This window comes from Columba livia, chromosome 3, assembly GCF_036013475.1.
Source record: "Columba livia isolate bColLiv1 breed racing homer chromosome 3, bColLiv1.pat.W.v2, whole genome shotgun sequence".
NCBI classification, from domain to species: Eukaryota; Metazoa; Chordata; class Aves; order Columbiformes; family Columbidae; genus Columba; species Columba livia.
This window is the reverse complement of record NC_088604.1, coordinates 120,752,073-120,771,329: the sequence shown is the minus strand read 5'-3', so window position 1 is coordinate 120,771,329 and position 19,257 is coordinate 120,752,073. Positions and strand designations below refer to the sequence as shown.

Genomic DNA, 19,257 nt, shown 5'->3' with positions numbered 1-19,257 from the left:
CACAAAGATGCAATACCATCATTTATATTTGGGCCAATTGAAAGCTAGTGAGAAGGCTTACGAATAAAGGGTACAAAGTTGCTTTAAAACTGATCGACCCACTACCTGATACAAAACCTAGGAATACCCTACCCTGCGCAAGCTGTGAACAGCTCCCAGAACTATCCCATTTGCCAGGGGATTAAAAAAAACAGAGCAAAACAAATAAATTACAATAAAAGCCGAAGTTGTCCCTCAGCCCCTGTCCTGACGGAGGTGACTGCTCGGTGGTGTGTACAGCAGCTGCCCTCACTGCAAGCATTCACTTGCAACAAGACAATTCCTTATCATGCAGATGACTGCTTTGCATGTTTACTTGTTGGGAAGGGAACAGGGAAGCTGTCGCGTTTCTGTAGAACTTACTTCTCAAGTACAGGCGGAATTACTAATTCAGGACGCATCAGTGCAAGGTTCTGCAGGGCTTGGGCAGCCTCCAGGCTTCCAGTTTTACTAAACATAGCCAGAAGAACAGGTTGAATAATGCATTTGACAAAGTCTGTAACATCCTGATCAGTCAGTTTATGACTCGCAGGCACAGGAGTTAACCAAGTTGTTTTCTTGTAGCGCTCACGATGCAGCCTCCTGACAACGCCACTGGGTAACCTTTGAAGTAGTTTCATCAGTTTGTTCTGTTCAATATACAAGTAATGCTATTTAGTTACTCGGCAGTAGCAGAATCTGAGCTGCTAAGCATACAACAGACAGTTAATAAGCCAGTGTCTTGAAATTACACAACAGCAACAAATGAAAACTTAGAAGAGCTCTAAAATACAATGTTTACAATTTGTCATTAACCTTCAGTTCCCAAAATATTAACTATGATGTTGCCAGCATTATGCCTTATGATTTAAAAAATAATGAAAAACATATACAAAGGATACAGTCAAGAATTATTTACCAGTAAGCGGGACATCTTTGAGAGCACTCTCTGTATACGGATGTGTAAGGAAATACCCTATTCTAGACCAAGTCAGCTCCTTTGACCAGTCTTGCTATTTTAATCTGTACTTTCTGGCAGCTATCAGAGGGAGAGCCGCACGTTGTCTGGCAGAGGACTTCACAAGCTACACCATCAAAAAGTTATGCTTCAAACTACATGTGCGTTAAAATACTTTTTGCTTTGGTTAATCAAAACTAGACTATCCTAACTAGGAGACCGTAGGTCAGTAACACAAAAGCTACGTCACACAAGTAATACTGGTGCTGCCTATCACTCTCCTTTAAAGTGCTGACCTATTTTTCCTACCTATACGTATGAAATAGATCTCTAGTTTTGGACTGCAAACTGCGCTTGGATTAGACGTTTGACGAATGCTCCCATATGTTCCTGACATCAGAATATTATTTGAATGACAGTACAATAATGTATTTTGCAAATTAAAGCCTCAAACTATTTCACAATCAACAGACAGTCTGGCTGTTGGAGCACATTCTGCATCTATCAACACACTTGATTTCATAGGTTTGACCATTAAATTACAGCCAAAGTGATTGTCTTGACATGCAAACAACTCACCAGCCAGCGCCCATTGTTTGAAGGATGGTAGAAAGAGGCGATGCTATTGAACAGCCCAGTTAAGTGCTTCTGCACTAGTTTACTTGGTCCACCCTGTAAAATAGAAACCACAGAATTTTATTACACAGACTAAGTTACAACGAAGAGGTAACGCAGTAGTACAAGTCAGCGCTCTCACCACAGCAGCACCTCAAAGCATCAAATCCCACCTGCAAACTCCCTCCTTTCCCCACCCTCAGCTCAGCACTGAGAAGCAAGTTCTCCCCATCTGATGGGATGAGGTTCACCCTAAAAGAGTGAGTCAGCTTTCGAGCAGACCCCACGCATGGATCCACAGCGGCACTTGTGCCTGTTCCGTTCCAGAAGGCCACGGACAGCAGCTGTGAAATCAGCCTTGCACCCACATCCCAAACTGACAAGGAAACAACATCCTTCAAAACAAAACTTGGGCAAACGATAGCCTAAAAACATTCTTTTGCAGAACTAACATTAATTTTAAATACATTCTTGCTTAAAGCTTTGAATTAGTTTTGTCTCTGTTAATGAGGTTTCTCACCATCATGGCTGTGATCCACATTACCGCATGTCCTACATCGTAAGCATTTGTTAAGAATCTTGGAACAACCACTTGATTGCTTCCCACCGGAAGATTTAAACTCCTCAAAATTCTGGTAAAAATCTGAAAAGAAAAAAAAAAAAAGGCATAAATTATTTTATTAATTATGCCATAAAACTGGCATAAATTCATTTTCTAATTGAAAGGTGTTTGGTGGTTTTCTTTTGTTTGTTTGTTTGTTTTTTAAAAACAATATAGCTGCTGTGAACATCTTTAAAACATCCATAAGCTGAAAGATTCAAAGGTTATATACGCTCTTCACCGAAAGAATATCATTAAGGGCCATTTCCACAAGAACACAGGATGAGTTGCACAACCAGACTGTGCTTGTGTAGTGAGACACGTTGTTGCTTTGGTTTGGTTTGGAGTCAGGCGATAACAGTAACAACCTCCAATGCTGTCTGGTACCAAGGCATGGCTCCAATTCTCAAAGCTAAACTTAGCTCTTCAAATGAATGCACCTCATTTGAAAAACTGGGCCGCTGCAGCAGAATACCCTTACAGAGAGCACGAATTATTCTTAGCATGGTAACACTGAAGGCTTATCTCAAAGTAAACAAAATCATTTCAAAAAGCGAGAAATGTTACCTTTGGCACATACGGATCCCAATCTATGTACCCGATGTTGTCAGTGGCCAAGCGTGCAAAAAGATTTACAAGATGCTGAAAACAACCATAAAAGGAAATATTTGTTAGAATATTACCTACAATAAAGATGCACAAACCCCTCAATCTACTTCACAGATGCAAGATAAAAGCTACCTGTGGCACTAAGGCATTTATAAAGGGAGATTTCGCTTTATCAGAAGCCACCAATGCCATATTTCATGATGCATCTGAATTCCTACCTTCAGGAGTCCAACTTGTCACCCATCTGAGCACTTACAAAGCAGGTAATTGTGATCCTAGTTCTGGGAGAGGCAGCCTGCCAGAATATACGCTCCTAGCCCTTCCATTTCTTTTAAACGTGAAGACGTACTAACAGTACTTTTACGAAGGCATACTCACGCTCTCCCTTTCCCTGTGTTCGGTGAAGTAACATTAGCAGAATGCATCCAGTACCATTTTAATTCTCAACCATTTATTGTTAAAACAACTCTGAAGAGCAGTAGATGAGCAACAGACAAACTTATACGTGAGCTATGTGATGTCAAAGACTTTAACCTTTGCTAAGAAATATCTTTTCCCCTTTTTGAGCGGCTTTGAGCTTTTCCCCCCTTTTGAACAGCCTCCACAGGGCACAAGACTCTCAGTAGCATCCTGCAGAAAGGCCCCTGTAGAAAGCTCCAGAGTCCTTCAAACACTACCACCAGTTCATCTCATGGTGCTTCCTCACCAGCTGAGTTCTCCCATGTGAATGGATGTGGATACTGGCCTAAAATAACATCTCCATATAGCCATTGAAGAAAACTCAACCAGCGCATCCCAAAGGCCTATTCAGCTTGTGCAGGATCCAGCCTACGGAAAGCGTGCTTGCCTGTGCTGAGGGCTGTCACATTTGTAAGCTTTGGTTTATACACATCTGTGGCTTGCAAAGGCCACAGGCATCAGCTGGCAGGTGGGAAGGCAGTTTGTAACTATCTGTGAAGAATTAGACACTGTCACCAGGAGACAGTCTCATGAGTCCAAAAGGGAACGGAAAGATGTGCTCAGGAAAGAGTTATCAGGACTAAACAAAAAGGGACTGAAAGCCTCACACTCATATCCTGATCATGGGAGAGCACATAATCCACCAACATGCCTTTTATGAGCTTGTCCAAACAGGGAAATGCCTGTCAGGCCTCCAAGAGCCTTGATGCTTCTGTCAGTAGCCTGAAGCTAAGGCAGAGCCAAAAGGAAAGGTCTTAAATAATCCTGCCTGCTTCAGAGACAGGTATTAACAGATAACACAGAGATTCGATCCAGAAAGTCACATCTGACACAGCCTGAAGACAGGGGTTACATCTTCTTACACAATCTACCTTTTTTGTTTGATACTAGGAAAGAACCCCTGCAAAAAACCCCCTTACCATGCACAAAGGCAATTGGTTCTGTAGCTTCCCTTTGAACAGGAAGTTAACTGCTGCCAAAGCAAGCTGAGAACAAGCTTGCAGCACACAGAGGCTCAAATTGGATTGCATAGTCAGAACCCATATGTCTAATTATCTTCATCCAAGCTTGACAAAATGAACAAGCCTGCCCTTAAGAAGTGGACAAGACAGCAAAGTAAACATGAACTGAAAGCTTTGGGGAAAAAAGAAAATTGTTTGGGCCTTGTGAGCAAACTACTGTCAGAATAGAGTGGAAGAGGGAAAAAAAACACAGAGATAATGTATGAAGGAGTGTTGATGATTATTTGTTAGACTGCTTGACAGAAACAAACCAAATCACGATATTAAAGTGCAGGCTGTCATCTTTCTGTCAGAAAGAGTAGACAGAACTGTGATTTTTTTGGATAGCCATCAAAAGGATGCAAAAGTGTCTCCAGACAATCTCAAGTAAAACTTCAGCAATCGTCCCCATTCAAATACAGACAACTGCCAACTGTTGGAGTAAAGACTGCCTGCCTTTATTTGAGATGAACCAGAAAGACCTACACACAAGCCTTTCACAAAGAAGTTGCCAGAAATGGAACATGCTACAAAGGTAGCATTCAACCATGTTTTGGAAATCAGCTTTCTCCAAAGACACAGAAAGTCCTCCTTGTGTATCTAGGCAGGAGATTAGCAAAGAGAGCCAGATGGTCAATGAGCTTACCTTCATACCAAGTATGGAAAAATCTGGTGATAGGCCAAGTTTCACTGCAGGAAAGCCAAGGCAGCAATAGCACCTAAGCTGCTGCTGGTGGCATCTCAAGAATGAAATTGTGTTTGATTTTATTTCCCGAGTTTGCATCTAGTCATATCAGACACCAAAAAAGGCAGAGAGGAACAGGGCAGACTATTCTCCTTGAAAGCTAAAGCGCAATGGTAGTTTTGGCCATGGGGGAGTACAGGTTCTTTACTGTATCTAAAATAAAGATGACAACCCACTGGAGTCAAGGCAAAGCATTACTCCCCAAAATTAGGGATCATGAAAGATGTGTGAAGATACAAAAGATGAGACACTACAGAACTATATAGAAATCACAGTATCACTCTGCACCGCTGGAAGCATCAGCAGGCATTCCCAAGGCTGGACAGCAAAGCTGCCTGAGCTGGCCATTAAACAACGGTCACCAAGCACAAGTGCAGCCTCATCTATTCAGCCAGTAATTGCTTGCTAACAATCATGAAATTATTGTCTCTGCTTTCTTGTACTAGTTAAAGCAGAAGGGAAAAAAAAGCCACTGTAACACTGTTTGACTTGAATGCCTTACAATTACATTGGAGGAATACTGAAACATTTTCTTCTAGCGCAGGTGAAAAGTACATACTTACCCCTTCCCATTGGGGGAGATTTTGAACTGACACCCAAAGGCCTATAAATTCATCAAACCAAAGCCTGCAAGAGAACAGAATGAAAACAATTACAATGTTGTGAGAGCAACTGGACATTGATCCCTCACTCTGCCAGGTGCTCCACCATATATTGCCATCCCAACACAGGTAAACCAGATGGAAATAACTCACACTTCATTTCCCTCTACCTTAAAATCTAAAACTTGTCCCTATTGACCAATGGTTACAAGCGTCAATAGCATTTATTCTGAATTCATCTGAAGCCAAGGATGCGAACCCTCCATACCAGTCCCTTACTTAAATTTACCTTTACAAGCTATATTCAGTCCATTCCTTGAAGTTTTCACTAACCCTACAGCACAAACACTTTTAACCTAACCAGTCTAAGTAATCTCTACGTGCACTAAACACCACTGGCTTATGTTTCAAAGTTCAATAGTTCTCCGTTAAAATGATCCGGATACTGTCCCACCCTGCAAACGTTTCTCCTTTAATTCTCAAACTTATTTCCTATGGAAGACTTCTGACCGTCTCATACTGTCACACCTTGACAGAGAACTGAAGACCTCTACCTCACAATCCCAAATCTGTAGTAACAGCTGTACTTTAAGCTACACGACGGACTCATCAGAAGACAGTCCAAATTAAATAGAAGGTAGGACTTAAAGCTGTGTTAATGATTTTTACTTGGGAGGCTATTCCTTCAGAATTAAAGTGCATTTAATTCAATTTAGTTCACTTTGTTATATACTGTCTGCTTTCCCCTAGAGAAGGGAGAACTCCTGGAGAATAGGTCCTAAGACTAACCCCAGGTCACTTTGACAAAAGAGGACGACTGACAGAATTTCAGTCTTGAACTCCTTCCAAAAACGTTGTTAAAGCCACTATTCGTTTTGCTCGCTGACTTTCAGTCATCTTGTCAAAGAGAACTGCTTGCATTTGCAACAGAACGCTATACCGACATGGCAATTCCACTTACTTGAAACCCTTGTGGTGGAGCTCGGGAGGAAGGGTGGTGGGCAGGAAAAGTTCAAAGTAGGCAATAGCCTTCTGCATGGTAACGTCAAACGGACACATTAACGGCCGCCATTCATCCAGCATCTCCGCAGTGGCATCTTCCGGAAAGTATCTGAAAACAGGGACACCATTCAACATACGAAGACTTGGCTTTAACTTTTGTGTCTTTTAGAACATATCTAGAACTATCTACTAACTGATCATCAATCTTAGCTTTAAAGTAAGGCTGTGCACCCAGGGGCAATCCCCAGCTCCACCTTCACGGAACAGAATTCAGACCAAGGACAACACAGTGCATCATTTCAACACCACAAGCGTAACAAGATTTTTGCCTTGTTGAACCACAGTGCAAAACCATTTAATGTGAAGGCTGGTCAAATATCAAACAACTGCTATTCCCATTTGATGAATATAAAAAAAGATTACTTAAAGCACGAGGAACATTTTTGGGAACATTACAACAATACTGGTTATTTAATTTATTTAAAAAGAAACTAAATGTCCATGCAGTGCAGTATTTAAAATGCATACCAGATACAACTATTTAGACAACGTAATTATTGCAGTTGATATGGGGCCGACTGGAAGGAACGTTACCAGTGTCCCAACCTTAAGTCAGAATTTTCAAGAGACAAACATCAAGTTTTTATTTTTAAAACACTCTGCTTCAGTGACTTCTGTCTTCATAACAGATACCAGAGAATCAACAGTCATAACTAAGGGGTTTTATTTAGCTCCAAACCCATAGAGATGTTATTTCCGAGCGCAAGGCTGCATCAGGCACACACGTTCCCAGTGAACGCAGCAGCACAAAGGAGCAAAAGCCATGGTGGCCTTGGCTACTGACACCCTGGCTTAACTAACCATGAACAGACCTTCAACCAAGGCTGTCAAAAGCACCACCAAACACTAAACCATACTCTTTGTTTACATATTACAACATGGAACACGCCAGGCATCTAGTTTTCATTCTAAGCAACCTATGAACCCGAGGTATTGATCATAATGCAATAAAACAGAAAAGTCTACACCCTCCACCCCAAACTTCCATGGCTTGGGTCAATATCAGCCAAGGAATCACCAGAAGGGTGGGGTGGGTTTTTTGTCTCTTTTTTTTTTTTTTTTTTAAACCCCAATGCTTTTCTTCTGTCCCTTAAATTAATATTAAAGATATAGGCTTTAAAAAACCCCAAGTACTTACGGCCTGCAGCTCTTCACCAGTGTTTTCAGGACACTTTCTACAGAACTGAAACACAAACGGACACATCAGGGATAGTATATTACCACATTTCAATGACAACATGAAATCAACAACCATTTACTGATGTTTCCCTCAAGAGCTTAAGGTAAGGTTGATGCAATTAGATGTCTTCCATGAACATGCAGCAGCTGATTGCCTTTTACACAGACCTAATCACCACGGTTAAAACCGCTCTGCTAAACTCTTGGTTCTACTTTCCATATAGCACTCCAGTATTCCCTGTGTTTAAGTGAAGAATTAGGATCATTTCTTACAAACAATATCCTGCTTTTTATCCACAACCAAGCAGCAGACCGAGGTAACTTCTTGGGGGAAGTTGGAAACACAAACTGAAAAAAATGGGTTTCTGGATTTCAGAAACATTTGTAAGATAAATAAAGGCAAGAGACTTCAGAAAGTTGTTATGATTAGACTCCAAATACCATATCTGTCCTTTTCAATTTGGTTTGGGTTTTTTTTTTTGTTCAGTGGTTCAAAGAAAGAGAAATATGTACTATCTGCAAATCACTGGTTATTTCATTCATTTCCCTCACATTAAAGAGCTGATTTAAAGAGTATTTTCATCGGTAGCAAGAAAACTATGAATTGTCATAGATGCCATCAAACCACTTAAAAAGGACTAAACCTCAGAATAAACTCAAAGAGTAAAAGGGAGGGGGAGGAGAGAGATTGATCAATGGTGTCATAAAGGTCGTAAGCTCTCGTGTTCTTCAAATCTTCTGTTTATTACAAGACAAGCTCGAGACTAAATTGCACTTTTACTAAGAAACACTCCCTGAACAGAAGTAAAAGTTTTTGCAGAACTTTCTACATCTTTCAGATGTACTTTCCGTGCTCTTAATAGAAAAATTGCATCCTTTAGTTCATCATCAAAAACTAACATACAGAAATGCTGTATTGACCAGAAAAAGATGATGCAAATGTATCATCTTTAGAGTTCCAGCAAAGATCAGTTTAAGTCAATTAATGTTGAGACACACAAATACCAAGCATGCACACACTCTCCCTCTAGTCCTCCACAGAATAAACGGATCCCATACAAGGCAGGAGAAGCATCAAGTGGATAAATCACTATTTCACTCCAACGCAAGCCAGCAAAAGGCCACCCAGCCCTCACACTTCAAGCAGCGCTACAGAGGATGCACAATTCTGCATGTTCTATGCAACAGTGACAAAGCAAATCCGTGACCTTTCCCAGAATGACAATTCTCAGCTGACTGACAGCATCTCAGATTTGAAGAGGAAATGGCCAAGCGCTCATTAAACAAAGCTAAGATCAAACTCTGCAAGGAGTTCGTAAGGGTTCTGGGTTAAAGTGAACACTGTCCTTGGAAGCGTTAGGAAATAGATAACAGTTGTTCCAAGGGTAGATAAATAGAGCATGAACCAGCAACGTTCCTTAAGTGCATTAAAGAGTAACAGGAAAAATACTTGTGTGACAAAGCCAACCCCAAAAGCTGTCCCCAGCCCATCCGCCCACTGCAGTGAACCAGTGCTGAGGAGAGCCTGGAAGACAGAGGGATTTTCAGAAACACTGATGCCACACATCACCAAGTCTTTCCAATTCACAAGTTTCCAGCCAGATCTCAGCGTTTGTTAGAGGAAGAGAGCAAGGGAGAAAGACTGGAAGGGATGTTGCTTCCCGAGATACAAATTTACAATGGAAGCTGGAAAGAAAAAAACAAAACAAACCACACGAGCAGCAAATTTTGTACATGAGGCAACTTCCACCTGAGACACAGTTAAACCACAGAGCAGCTCCAGAAGGAATTTTGCAAGAGTCCCACTTGACGGCTGCAGTGAGAAAAGCACGGACGATAGCAGGGAGACCGGAGCCTGCTGGTCACTGTTTTCATCATCGCTCTGAACTGCACCTCACCAGCTGTTGAACAGCGGCTCCTGTTCCACTTTGGGCTCGGTTTTCTGCAGAATTGCTGAGAAATACCTCCAGTTACCATGCTCGCAATTCCTGTATGTTGCTCTGGATTAACAGAGCCCAGCAGCAAACAACTACACGTAGGAACCGCAGTGAGTGCTCCCGGCCTCGCTCAGGTGTTTGACGCCGGCCGCTTATCTAAAGTATCAAAACGTTTGTAATCAAGAAATAATGAAGCCATTTGCACTGGATGGTATCTCCTGTTAATTACTGAAACACATGTATTTCATGAGATAAAGGAAAATTGCTCATCCCATTCAGTTTTCTTTGCATTTATTTCCTCCCTATTACCTGAAGTATTGTTAGCTTATTATTATTAATATTATTATTATTCTATTTTGCCACCCAAAATGCTATTAACTTCTGTCACTAATCATAATTTTGGCACTACATAATTATTTTCTTCTCTTGGAAACGACCGTATTAACTGATAAATCTGAGGTTTTTCTCATGCATTTTCAAAGCAAACCATGTTTCAGCTTAAAGAATTAACATATGAACTGACACTGTTGACTCTTACGTTATCAAAAAGCAGTAACAGCGCAATTCAGTTTTTCAGGAGGGATTCAGGCCGTAAGTGAAATTCTAGCCCTGCACTGGCCACCCCGTTATTAAAGAGCTGAAATTAAGCCAATGAAAAGAGCAACCAGCTATAGTTTCACCAATCATTTTAGTGAATTCCTGACTCCAGTCATCCAAGTATCTCACTGGGTTAGTACAACTAAAATTTTCTTCCTAAAAAAGCCCAAACAAAGCAAAAACCACTGCAACTCCACTTCCCATTAAAGCATATGCCAAAACTCCTGCTATGGTTTTCACTGCAAAACTTGAGAGGAAACTCTCCTGACACAGCGACTGTTTCACACTCCACAGCTCCCAAGCTGTTGCCGGCTGTATTTTCCAGCCCCTATGACCTCACTGCTCAAGCACTTTCCATGATTTCATGGTTTTTAATAGTAAGGTACAGTCAGTGACATCCACTCCTGCACCAATGTGGATTTTGTCCATATCCAGCACTAATTCAAATGCTAAATCCACCTTTCCTTTGCCCCCTGGAATCCATATGCTGTTAAATGAGTTAGCGTATAGGCGCCGATCAGCCACTCCACACACGCTGCCTTGTTCCCAATTAGAAGGGTTTACATACAGTGCGACATTCTCATAACCAGTGGTGTCAGGTTAACGTTGGTTTCCCAATACAATCATTTATGCAGAAGATTACACCTGTGTGACAAGTGTTACAATTCAACAGAACATGCACAAGATGACACATTGGCCAGAGCTGAACAGAACAAAAAGTCTTTCTTACCACCTATGTAATACATTAAGCACAAATGTTTTAGGTGAAGACAAGCCTGGTCGATATGAACTGAATATAAAAGAAGAAAATTAGAACAGTAGTTAAATTGACAGCTATAAATCAAATCGACTCAGCTTTTCAAAATATCTTCTGACTTCCACCAAAAAGATCCCCCTCAAAATTGATGTTAAAAATAGATAATAAACACCGTATGAGAACCAATCGCACTGCATATTAACATGGAGCGTCTGGTATCTAATGCAGTTAATAAATGCTAAACATTTCAGACAGACCAGCACAACCAATATCTTTCGGCTTAACCTCCTTCTCCCTCTTCTAATTTCTACGCAGTTTCAGTAGGCGCTGGCGTATGCGGAAAATAACCAACCGAAAAGGGCTCTGCTCTTTTGGATTTGCACTGACAAGTAATACCTCCAATTTGCAAAATAATGCAATTTAGCAAAATTAATTTTCCAGCTATGTAGCCATGAGAGAAATTGAGCATGAAATGCTCTGTAACAAGTGACAAGGCTACGCATATTTTCTGTTCATTTTATTTATCAGCAATAGGATCTTCCAACCGGTGAAAGGGATCAGTGGCAGCACTGCAAAAGCCCTGGGCAGAAAACTATGGGGTTTTTAAAGCCAATTACGTATTTTCGCCTACATTTCTTTACGTGAAGTTTCAATTTAAACAAACACAATGAGTCACCCACGTAATACTTTTCAGAAACTAATTTATAGAGCAGGACCTTCTCTAATTGGAGTTATTAGGAAAACTGTAATTTTGGGAATTCAACTGCTGGGGAGGCATTGGCAGCACAAAGAAAGCAAAGAAAACAAGGCTTCGTTTTAAAAATCAGTAGAACATTTCTAAAATTCTTAGCTTTGAAATGGATTATTTGTCCATATCATATCATCACCTTGACTATATATATGTATTTTCTATAAGAGGTACTTCACTTTGTGTGCACACCTACGTTGCAGACACTGGGAATGATTACAGTAGATATATTTAAGAACAGCATGATTTTTTCCCCCAAATTGTTATTGTGTTATAAAACAGAACAGCAGACATTTGGCTTGAGTATCATTAAAAAATTAATATTATATCGATTAAACTGTGGGTTATCATCCCAATTAAGTTGATGAAGACCCTGTTTCAGCACATTTAGAAATGAACTCTATCATATTCATAGAGAAACAGCGTAACACACACAATTGGTTGGCAGAAGGATATCTGATTTAGTACAGTCTCACATGCCATTACCAAAATACACTTCATGAAAACATAAGCAAAATATTTACTGTGTATCAAATTCCAGATATTAAAAGCAAATTACAAGGTACTTTCAAGCATTACAGGTGCTTATAACCTATCGAATGTTTTAAAACGTGAACTTACTTGGGAAACCAATTTAATCCAAGATGTTCTGTTTTGGAGTACAATATCCTTTCCAACATTTCATAAAGCGGTCTCCATGGTAACTCTAAATCATCCCTGGAAAGCAGTTCTTTCTTCCTAATAGAAAAAAGAAATCAAAATCAATGAGCGCTTTAGCACGAAGCATTTGCGTGGCCACACTGCGCACCAGAACGGCCCAGACACCGCGCTAACTCTGCCCATCTCCAGCGCTTGGCACAAGCTGCAGGAAGGCCAGGCAAGAAAAAGCCGCTTCTGCACCAACAGAACCTGCCAAGGCCTCCGGGAGAAGCGTGACTCAGTGCAACAAACATTGTCAGGTTGTGAGACACTTCCAGATGCAGCCTCAGAAAGCGGCGCTCTGAGATGTTTTCTTTTCCTCGTAGGAATCAAACCTGACATTCTTTCAGCTTGGATGCCAGTCCTAAAGCTCGGAAAGGGGCAAGGTGTTTGTGTGATGAGATATGATACAAATGATACAAAAAGGTGTTTGCATAACGAGAACTCTTTCTAACCAACATCGTCTGCACACGGGACTTAAGTAACACTATTACATTAAAGTATACAACAACATGAAGCAAGAGAAGTGATCGACTATTTTGAGACAAAAGTTTGGGCAGCCAGCAGAAATCTGCACGTACTTTAACAGGTTTATCAGCAGGCGCGCAAATCCTTGCATCATGCTGATCTCCAGTTTGGGAATCGTCACCAACTCGTACAACAATTTGATAAAAAGCACGTGATCTTCTCTGCTGAATTTCCTCCCATATAATCGGATGTATCTGCAAACAAAACGCAAGATGAGTCAGCAATATCTTAAAACATTTCCATTTTATCCAGGAGCACTGTGGGACAGAGGGTTCTGAAATGGACTTCAGCCTTTCAGAACTTCCAATTCATTTCCCTTCAGCCATACGCACTTGCACGTACTCTCCACTCTCCTAATATTGGGCATAAGGTAATTAAGAATACTGGTTTCATTTCTTCATGTATGATTAAAAAGAAACTGCGGAAGCCTGAAGATTTAACTAGAAAGAAACGGTGCACCACAAATCAAATTAATTTGTCAGCATTGCTATATGTAACAAAAAATCAAATCTTTGCCTGGTTACCTTTCTTGCCAACTGCTACCAGCAGTTCTAATACACAAAATGCTGTTTAATTAAGAAACAGAAGGAGTAAACGTACTGAACACAAAGATGTCGCTGTGCCCAAGAAGCAGAACTAGATGCCAAATTGCTCCCACATTTACAGCTTCTTTATGCAGGGGGAGGCGGATTTTTAAACAATTGATTATTTCTCAACCTAGCTGCGCACCAAGACAAGACAGAAAATAATGACTTCTAGAACAGAACTAATCACCTTTTCCTCAAGATTAAACGAGCAGAATGCAACAGACGGGAACTGCAACATTTTCAGAATCCCCCTCACAAAGGATGAAATATTGCCATTACTAAATAAAAGGATACAGGCAGAACCTCGTGAATCCTGAAGGATGCCCAGGGACTAATCACACAGGTGCTTCTTCAGCACAGATTTAAAAAACCAACAAACCACACTTAAGTGGGTTACGGGGGAAAAAATCAACCCTAGAACTAAATTGCTGCAAAACAAAAATTAGACTTGTTACATGAAGGCAGGCAATGCTACATCGCGATGATCCTGGAAGTCTTAATTGCGCTTCCCCTTTTAACTCCTGCTTTAAGAAAACCATCCAAGGTTTTACGAGCTCTCATACTCTACAGTCAACAGCAAAAAGCTTAAAGAAATTGGCCTTTATTGCGCAGGTGCGTTTGGAGTTCAGCTTTGTGGAGAGAAAAAACAAAGCAAAGCCACCCACCCTAAAAATCGTGATTAAAAAGTGAAAATTCTGATTGCAGCTCCATCCTTTCCGCACAGAGTACGAGGTCTCTGGAGATGGACCAAAAAAAAGAGCCAAGAAGCCAATTCTCTATTCTAAAAGTATTAGGTGTCCAGTCTCTCACTCCACAATTACAATAGACCTATTTTTAGGAAACACACTATCGTATCAAGTGGACATGCTGAATTGCCCTAGAGAGTTCGCTGCTCTGCTACAGTTAAAATTGCTGTCACTTGTGAAGCTGAATAAATCTCTCTCCTAAATTCCTACCTATCCATTGTCAATTTCCAACACGCAGGACAGGACTATGATCTGTCTAAAACTCTGTTTTTGACAAACGATACAAAAAACAGTGAATCATGCTCAACAAGACTCTTTAAAATCACGTGTATGTACACAGTGTGCCCACAGAGCCCTTATGCATCCAAAAAGGCAGCTTATATTTTTCTGATAAAGAGGGAAATAGATGTAAAACAGGATTCATACACAACAGCGATTAAATATTAAAATACTTCAGCAAAGTCCTGCTGAGCTGTTTCCATCCTCACTGTAACTTTGTGTCCTGCCATTCTAATTCAGAAGAGTTGAGCTGCGTTTTTCCACATCCTACAAGCAGACAGTTAAACGTCGTTCTGTAATACGCCTATACCTGACAAGCACACAAAATAACATTGTCAGGAACAGAAATTGCATCCCCCAGCTCCAAAAACTCCGCTCTTGCCTCCTGAAGTAGAAAGCACAGGAAGACACTTGTGTGTTTTCCAGGCTGCAGAGTCAACTATGTGTATGGGAACTATTAAATGTTAATATTGTACTACTATGCTCATTCACAGGCTATGTTCTATAACACAGAAGAGGGAAAAATGGAAACAGCAGCCTATTTTTGATGGAGAGACCATAAAAGAGTATGACTCAAGTCCATTCAAGCAAACGTTTTTGATGCGACCTGCTTTCCGCCTGCCACGCACACCCTGCAGCAAGTTACACAACCGAGATCCAGCCTTCTGCCTCCACAGCTGGATCGGGGCGTTAAAACACACAGGTTTTACTCACCAAACTTGGCTGAATCTCGGGACGATGATTATAGAGTTCATTGCCAATCCGAAGCAAGCAGTTTTACTTGCATATGAAGTCCCACTAAGCCGTAAATTACTCAAGGAACTGCACTGTTCCTGCCTTCACAAGCAAGTTCTCTCACCACGCTGAGCATGTGCATCCCAACCAAAGAACCAGTTTGCACCACTGAAAATTATGCATAACAGAATTATGCAGATCAGCTTACAGACATTAGCTATAATAACCTCCAATTTTGCCTTTTTTCCCCCTACTCCTTCCATGACATCAGATGGCTGAAACAGCTGCTCTTAAGATAACTATGTGCAAGTCATGTTTTCAGCTGTTGAGAGTAAAAGAAACACAGGCTCTCAGGTTCAGCTGTCAGCACAAAACAGTGAGCGATACTCCCATTTTTGATTCAAAAAAAGCCTTGAGTTTCACTTTCATTTCTCATCCTCCACAGGGTTTGTGCAGGTTGTATAAAGCCGGGAGTGTCTGAGGAGGTGTAACCATGCAATATATTATCCGCAGGGAATTTTTTTCTTTACTCATTTATGTGTGTGTACACAATACAATGTTTGTATTAACATTCATATCTGTACATGTAATAGATTAAAGACACGGCAGCCACAGTTCTGAAATACAAATTATTACATACAATATTGTGAGAATACTGGCTTTTATAACACAGAAATTTGCAGCAAAGCTAAGCAGTGATCAGACCATTATGAAGACTCTGGGTATTTTTTTTTCCCATCAAACAAATGTGCTATTTATTATAGCGGGCTAGCAGGGAAAAGGTAGTAAGTTGATATGGAAATGAATCACTTACTATCCACAGATAGCAAACTTTGATTTTATTGTCATTATTCTATAATTTGACTTCGGTGTGACATTAGAACACCATGTGGTTGGAAGCGTTTCATCTAGGCCTAAACTTCTCCTAATGTATTTCATCCTGTACAAGTACTTCGTCAAGTGAAACTAAGAAGCAAAACATCTCTCACGTTAAGTACACCAGGATATTTTTAAACCAAGCCCACTGTTTCCTTCCCTGCCTACATCCAAACACATTCAGAGTCTTACCGCATATAACACGCCACCAAGAAATCCTGGGACTCAGAGGCATCAGACAAGTTGCAAACACACACAGTAAATCCAAACTTCAAAGAGTAGGTGGAAAACCACAAATTAGAGCCTCCTGGCCTTTCTGTGATTCATCGAGTAGCTGAGCAGCAGCTCTCAACAGGCTGAATTCACTGCCCTGAAGCCCAAACTAGCACCAGCTGCAATTTACAGAGCAACAGGGTGATTCCGACCCAAACCTGCACACCTTCGAAGTGCCACATTTAGCTTGTTTAGCTAATGCTGATCTTTCTTGTAGTAAGAACCGATAGTTTATTTCAGCTTGAGTAGTAGATGAAGTTCCAGCACAAGCACAAAGTCAACAGGTACCACTGAAACCAGTATGAGTTGGCAGATGGCTGGGGGGGAAGGGAAACAGCGTTGAACTGGTTCCAAGCAGGTTCAAACTGTCACATAACGCAAACATGTGAGTCATTTTGCAACCACCGATGTAATTCTATCTAAGAATGCCTCTTGGCAAATATAAAGGCACTTACATTTCAATACATATGTATCAAGCAGATGACTGCCAAATATATATTAAATTCACAATTAAAACATATTACTTATATAAGGAGGAAAACTTCAAGAAAAGATCTCAAAATTGTACAAAACACACATTTCTAGCACGCAGGAAACACCATTTATGAAGGCACAAAGAATATTCAGAAAAAAACATGAAAAATATCCACAGCAATACAGATTGAAGCTAGAGGAGTCATTGCCATCAGATGCCATTTTCAGCGTCCAAAATAGCAGCTGTTCCAAAAAAAAAGGCATAAATATACTTTATAAAATCCACTAAGGAAAACCTATGTGCTATCTATGAAACCACCATGGTTTTATCTGTATTAAAACCACCTTGCCATCACACGTAACGTCAGCATAAACTACACATGGTACAAATCCTGTTTTCTCATCTTTAAGCTCAAACTAGCTCTGCTTTTTTTTTTAAGATAGCTAACTAAATGCTGAAACACATTGTGGTGAGGAAAAACACCATGGAAAACCCAAATGTGATAAGCAAAGGCCATAATGCTCAGATACCCTCATGGCATGTTCCTGTGGATGCATTTATGCTATCAAAGGCAGCAACGGTGTTTACACAGCGCTAAGTCAGAATCTAATCCTGCTGGCGCTGAACTAACGGCCTGTCTTGGGCACGACTTCGTTACACAGAAGTTACACAGAGATGGTATCTCGCACGACTCGCTCAAAAAGGCAAGAGGTGAAACAGGTGGTGCGCAAACCACAAATAAGGCCACAATTCGCAGGATTCGCAAAGTTTCGGGGACGGCGGGTGAGCCCTTGGAAACGAATCCACCTTTGCCCCCGTTCCCTACGCGCTCCGGGGCCTTGTGCAAGGCGGGGGCAGCCGAGCGGAGCCGCCCGGGCTCGACGGGCGGAGGTGCCGCGGCTCGGCCGGGCACCGAAACGGCGCCGGGAGGAACCGTTATGAGCGCGCCCGCCTTCCCCACAGCCCCGCGGGGCAGGGACGAGCCCGGCGCCCCCGTTCCATACCCCCCGAGCCCGCCAACCCCGCTCCGGGGAAATAGGAAAGCGCGTTGCGGGCACTCACGTCGAAAGCTTCCTAGTCCAGAAGAGCCCCCCGGGCCACAGCTCCTGCAGCTGCACGGCCCGGGCCAGGTTGTCTTTAATCTGGGCGAGGAAACGAGCGGCCTCGGCCTCCAGGCGCTCCCCGTAGGGCAGTAGTTTGTTGTACACGATCTCCTTTTGCGGTGCTGGTGGCGGCGGCGCCATGGCCGGGGCTGCGCTGATCCGCGCCCGCCGCCGCCCCGGTCACCCGGCAGCGCGCCGTGACGACACACCGGGGAACGGAACGGAATGGAACGGAACGGCACGGCCGCTCCGCCCCGCTCACTCCCTTTCCGGCGGAAGGCGGCGGTACCGGCTGCCCCCGCACGGCCCCGTTTCCACGCCCGCAACGGGCCGCACCGCGGCCCGTTGCGGGCGTGGAAACGGGGCCGTGCGGGGGACTCGCCTCCGTGTCCCCGCGTCTCCCGGGAGGCACCGGACTATGGATCCTTAATGTAACACAGTCTTTTCCCGGAATATATACTGATACTTGTATACATACTGATACCTGTATTTACAAGTTAATTTAGGGGGAAGGACCGAAAGATACCGGACTATGGATCCTTAATGTAAAACACAGTCTCTTTCCGGAATATATACTGATGCCTGTATTTTAAGTTAATTTAGGGGAAGGACCGAGAGACATCGGACCATGGATCCTTAATGTAAAACACAGTCTCTTCCGGGAATATATACTGATACCTGTATACATACTGATACCTGTATTTACAAGCTAATTTAGGGGGAAGGACCGAGAGACATTGGACTATGGATCCTTAATGTAAAAGAGTCTTTTCCCAGAATATATACTGATATCTGTATACATACTGATACCTGTATTTACAAGCTAATTTAGGGGGAAGGACCAAGAGACATTGGACTATGGATCCTTAATGTAAAAGAGTCTTTTCCCAGAATATATACTGATATCTGTATACATACTGATACCTGTATTTACAAGCTAATTTAGGGGGAAGGACCGAGAGACATCAGCCTATGGATCTGTAATGTAAAACACAGTCTCTTCCCAGAATATATACTGATACCTCTATTTACAAGTTAATTTAGGGGAAGGGTATTGTATGTAAAATG

At 41.8% G+C, this 19,257-nt stretch overlaps 1 protein-coding gene across 4 annotated transcripts in view; it reads right to left on the bottom strand.

Moving 5' to 3' along the window:
- The window catches only part of PSME4 (proteasome activator subunit 4), a 47,455-nt gene extending 28,993 nt beyond the window's left edge, over positions 1 to 18,462 (bottom strand). For 2 of the 4 annotated variants that reach the window (XM_065059957.1, XM_065059958.1), the window contains exons 1-11: positions 18,149 to 18,462; positions 13,169 to 13,309; positions 12,510 to 12,626; positions 11,114 to 11,173; positions 7,809 to 7,853; positions 6,570 to 6,719; positions 5,570 to 5,633; positions 2,760 to 2,834; positions 2,112 to 2,234; positions 1,556 to 1,648; positions 403 to 668 (exon numbers count right to left, since the gene is read on the bottom strand). In XM_065059957.1, coding sequence (XP_064916029.1) covers positions 403 to 668; positions 1,556 to 1,648; positions 2,112 to 2,234; positions 2,760 to 2,834; positions 5,570 to 5,633; positions 6,570 to 6,719; positions 7,809 to 7,853; positions 11,114 to 11,173; positions 12,510 to 12,626; positions 13,169 to 13,309; positions 18,149 to 18,330 — 1,316 coding nt within the window. In that variant the 5' untranslated portion in view covers positions 18,331 to 18,462. The remainder of the gene's footprint in view (positions 1 to 402; positions 669 to 1,555; positions 1,649 to 2,111; positions 2,235 to 2,759; positions 2,835 to 5,569; positions 5,634 to 6,569; positions 6,720 to 7,808; positions 7,854 to 11,113; positions 11,174 to 12,509; positions 12,627 to 13,168; positions 13,310 to 18,148) is intronic. The other 2 variants (XM_021280470.2, XM_005513163.4) reach the window with 2 other exon arrangements.
- Positions 18,463 to 19,257: the final 795 nt, after the last annotated feature.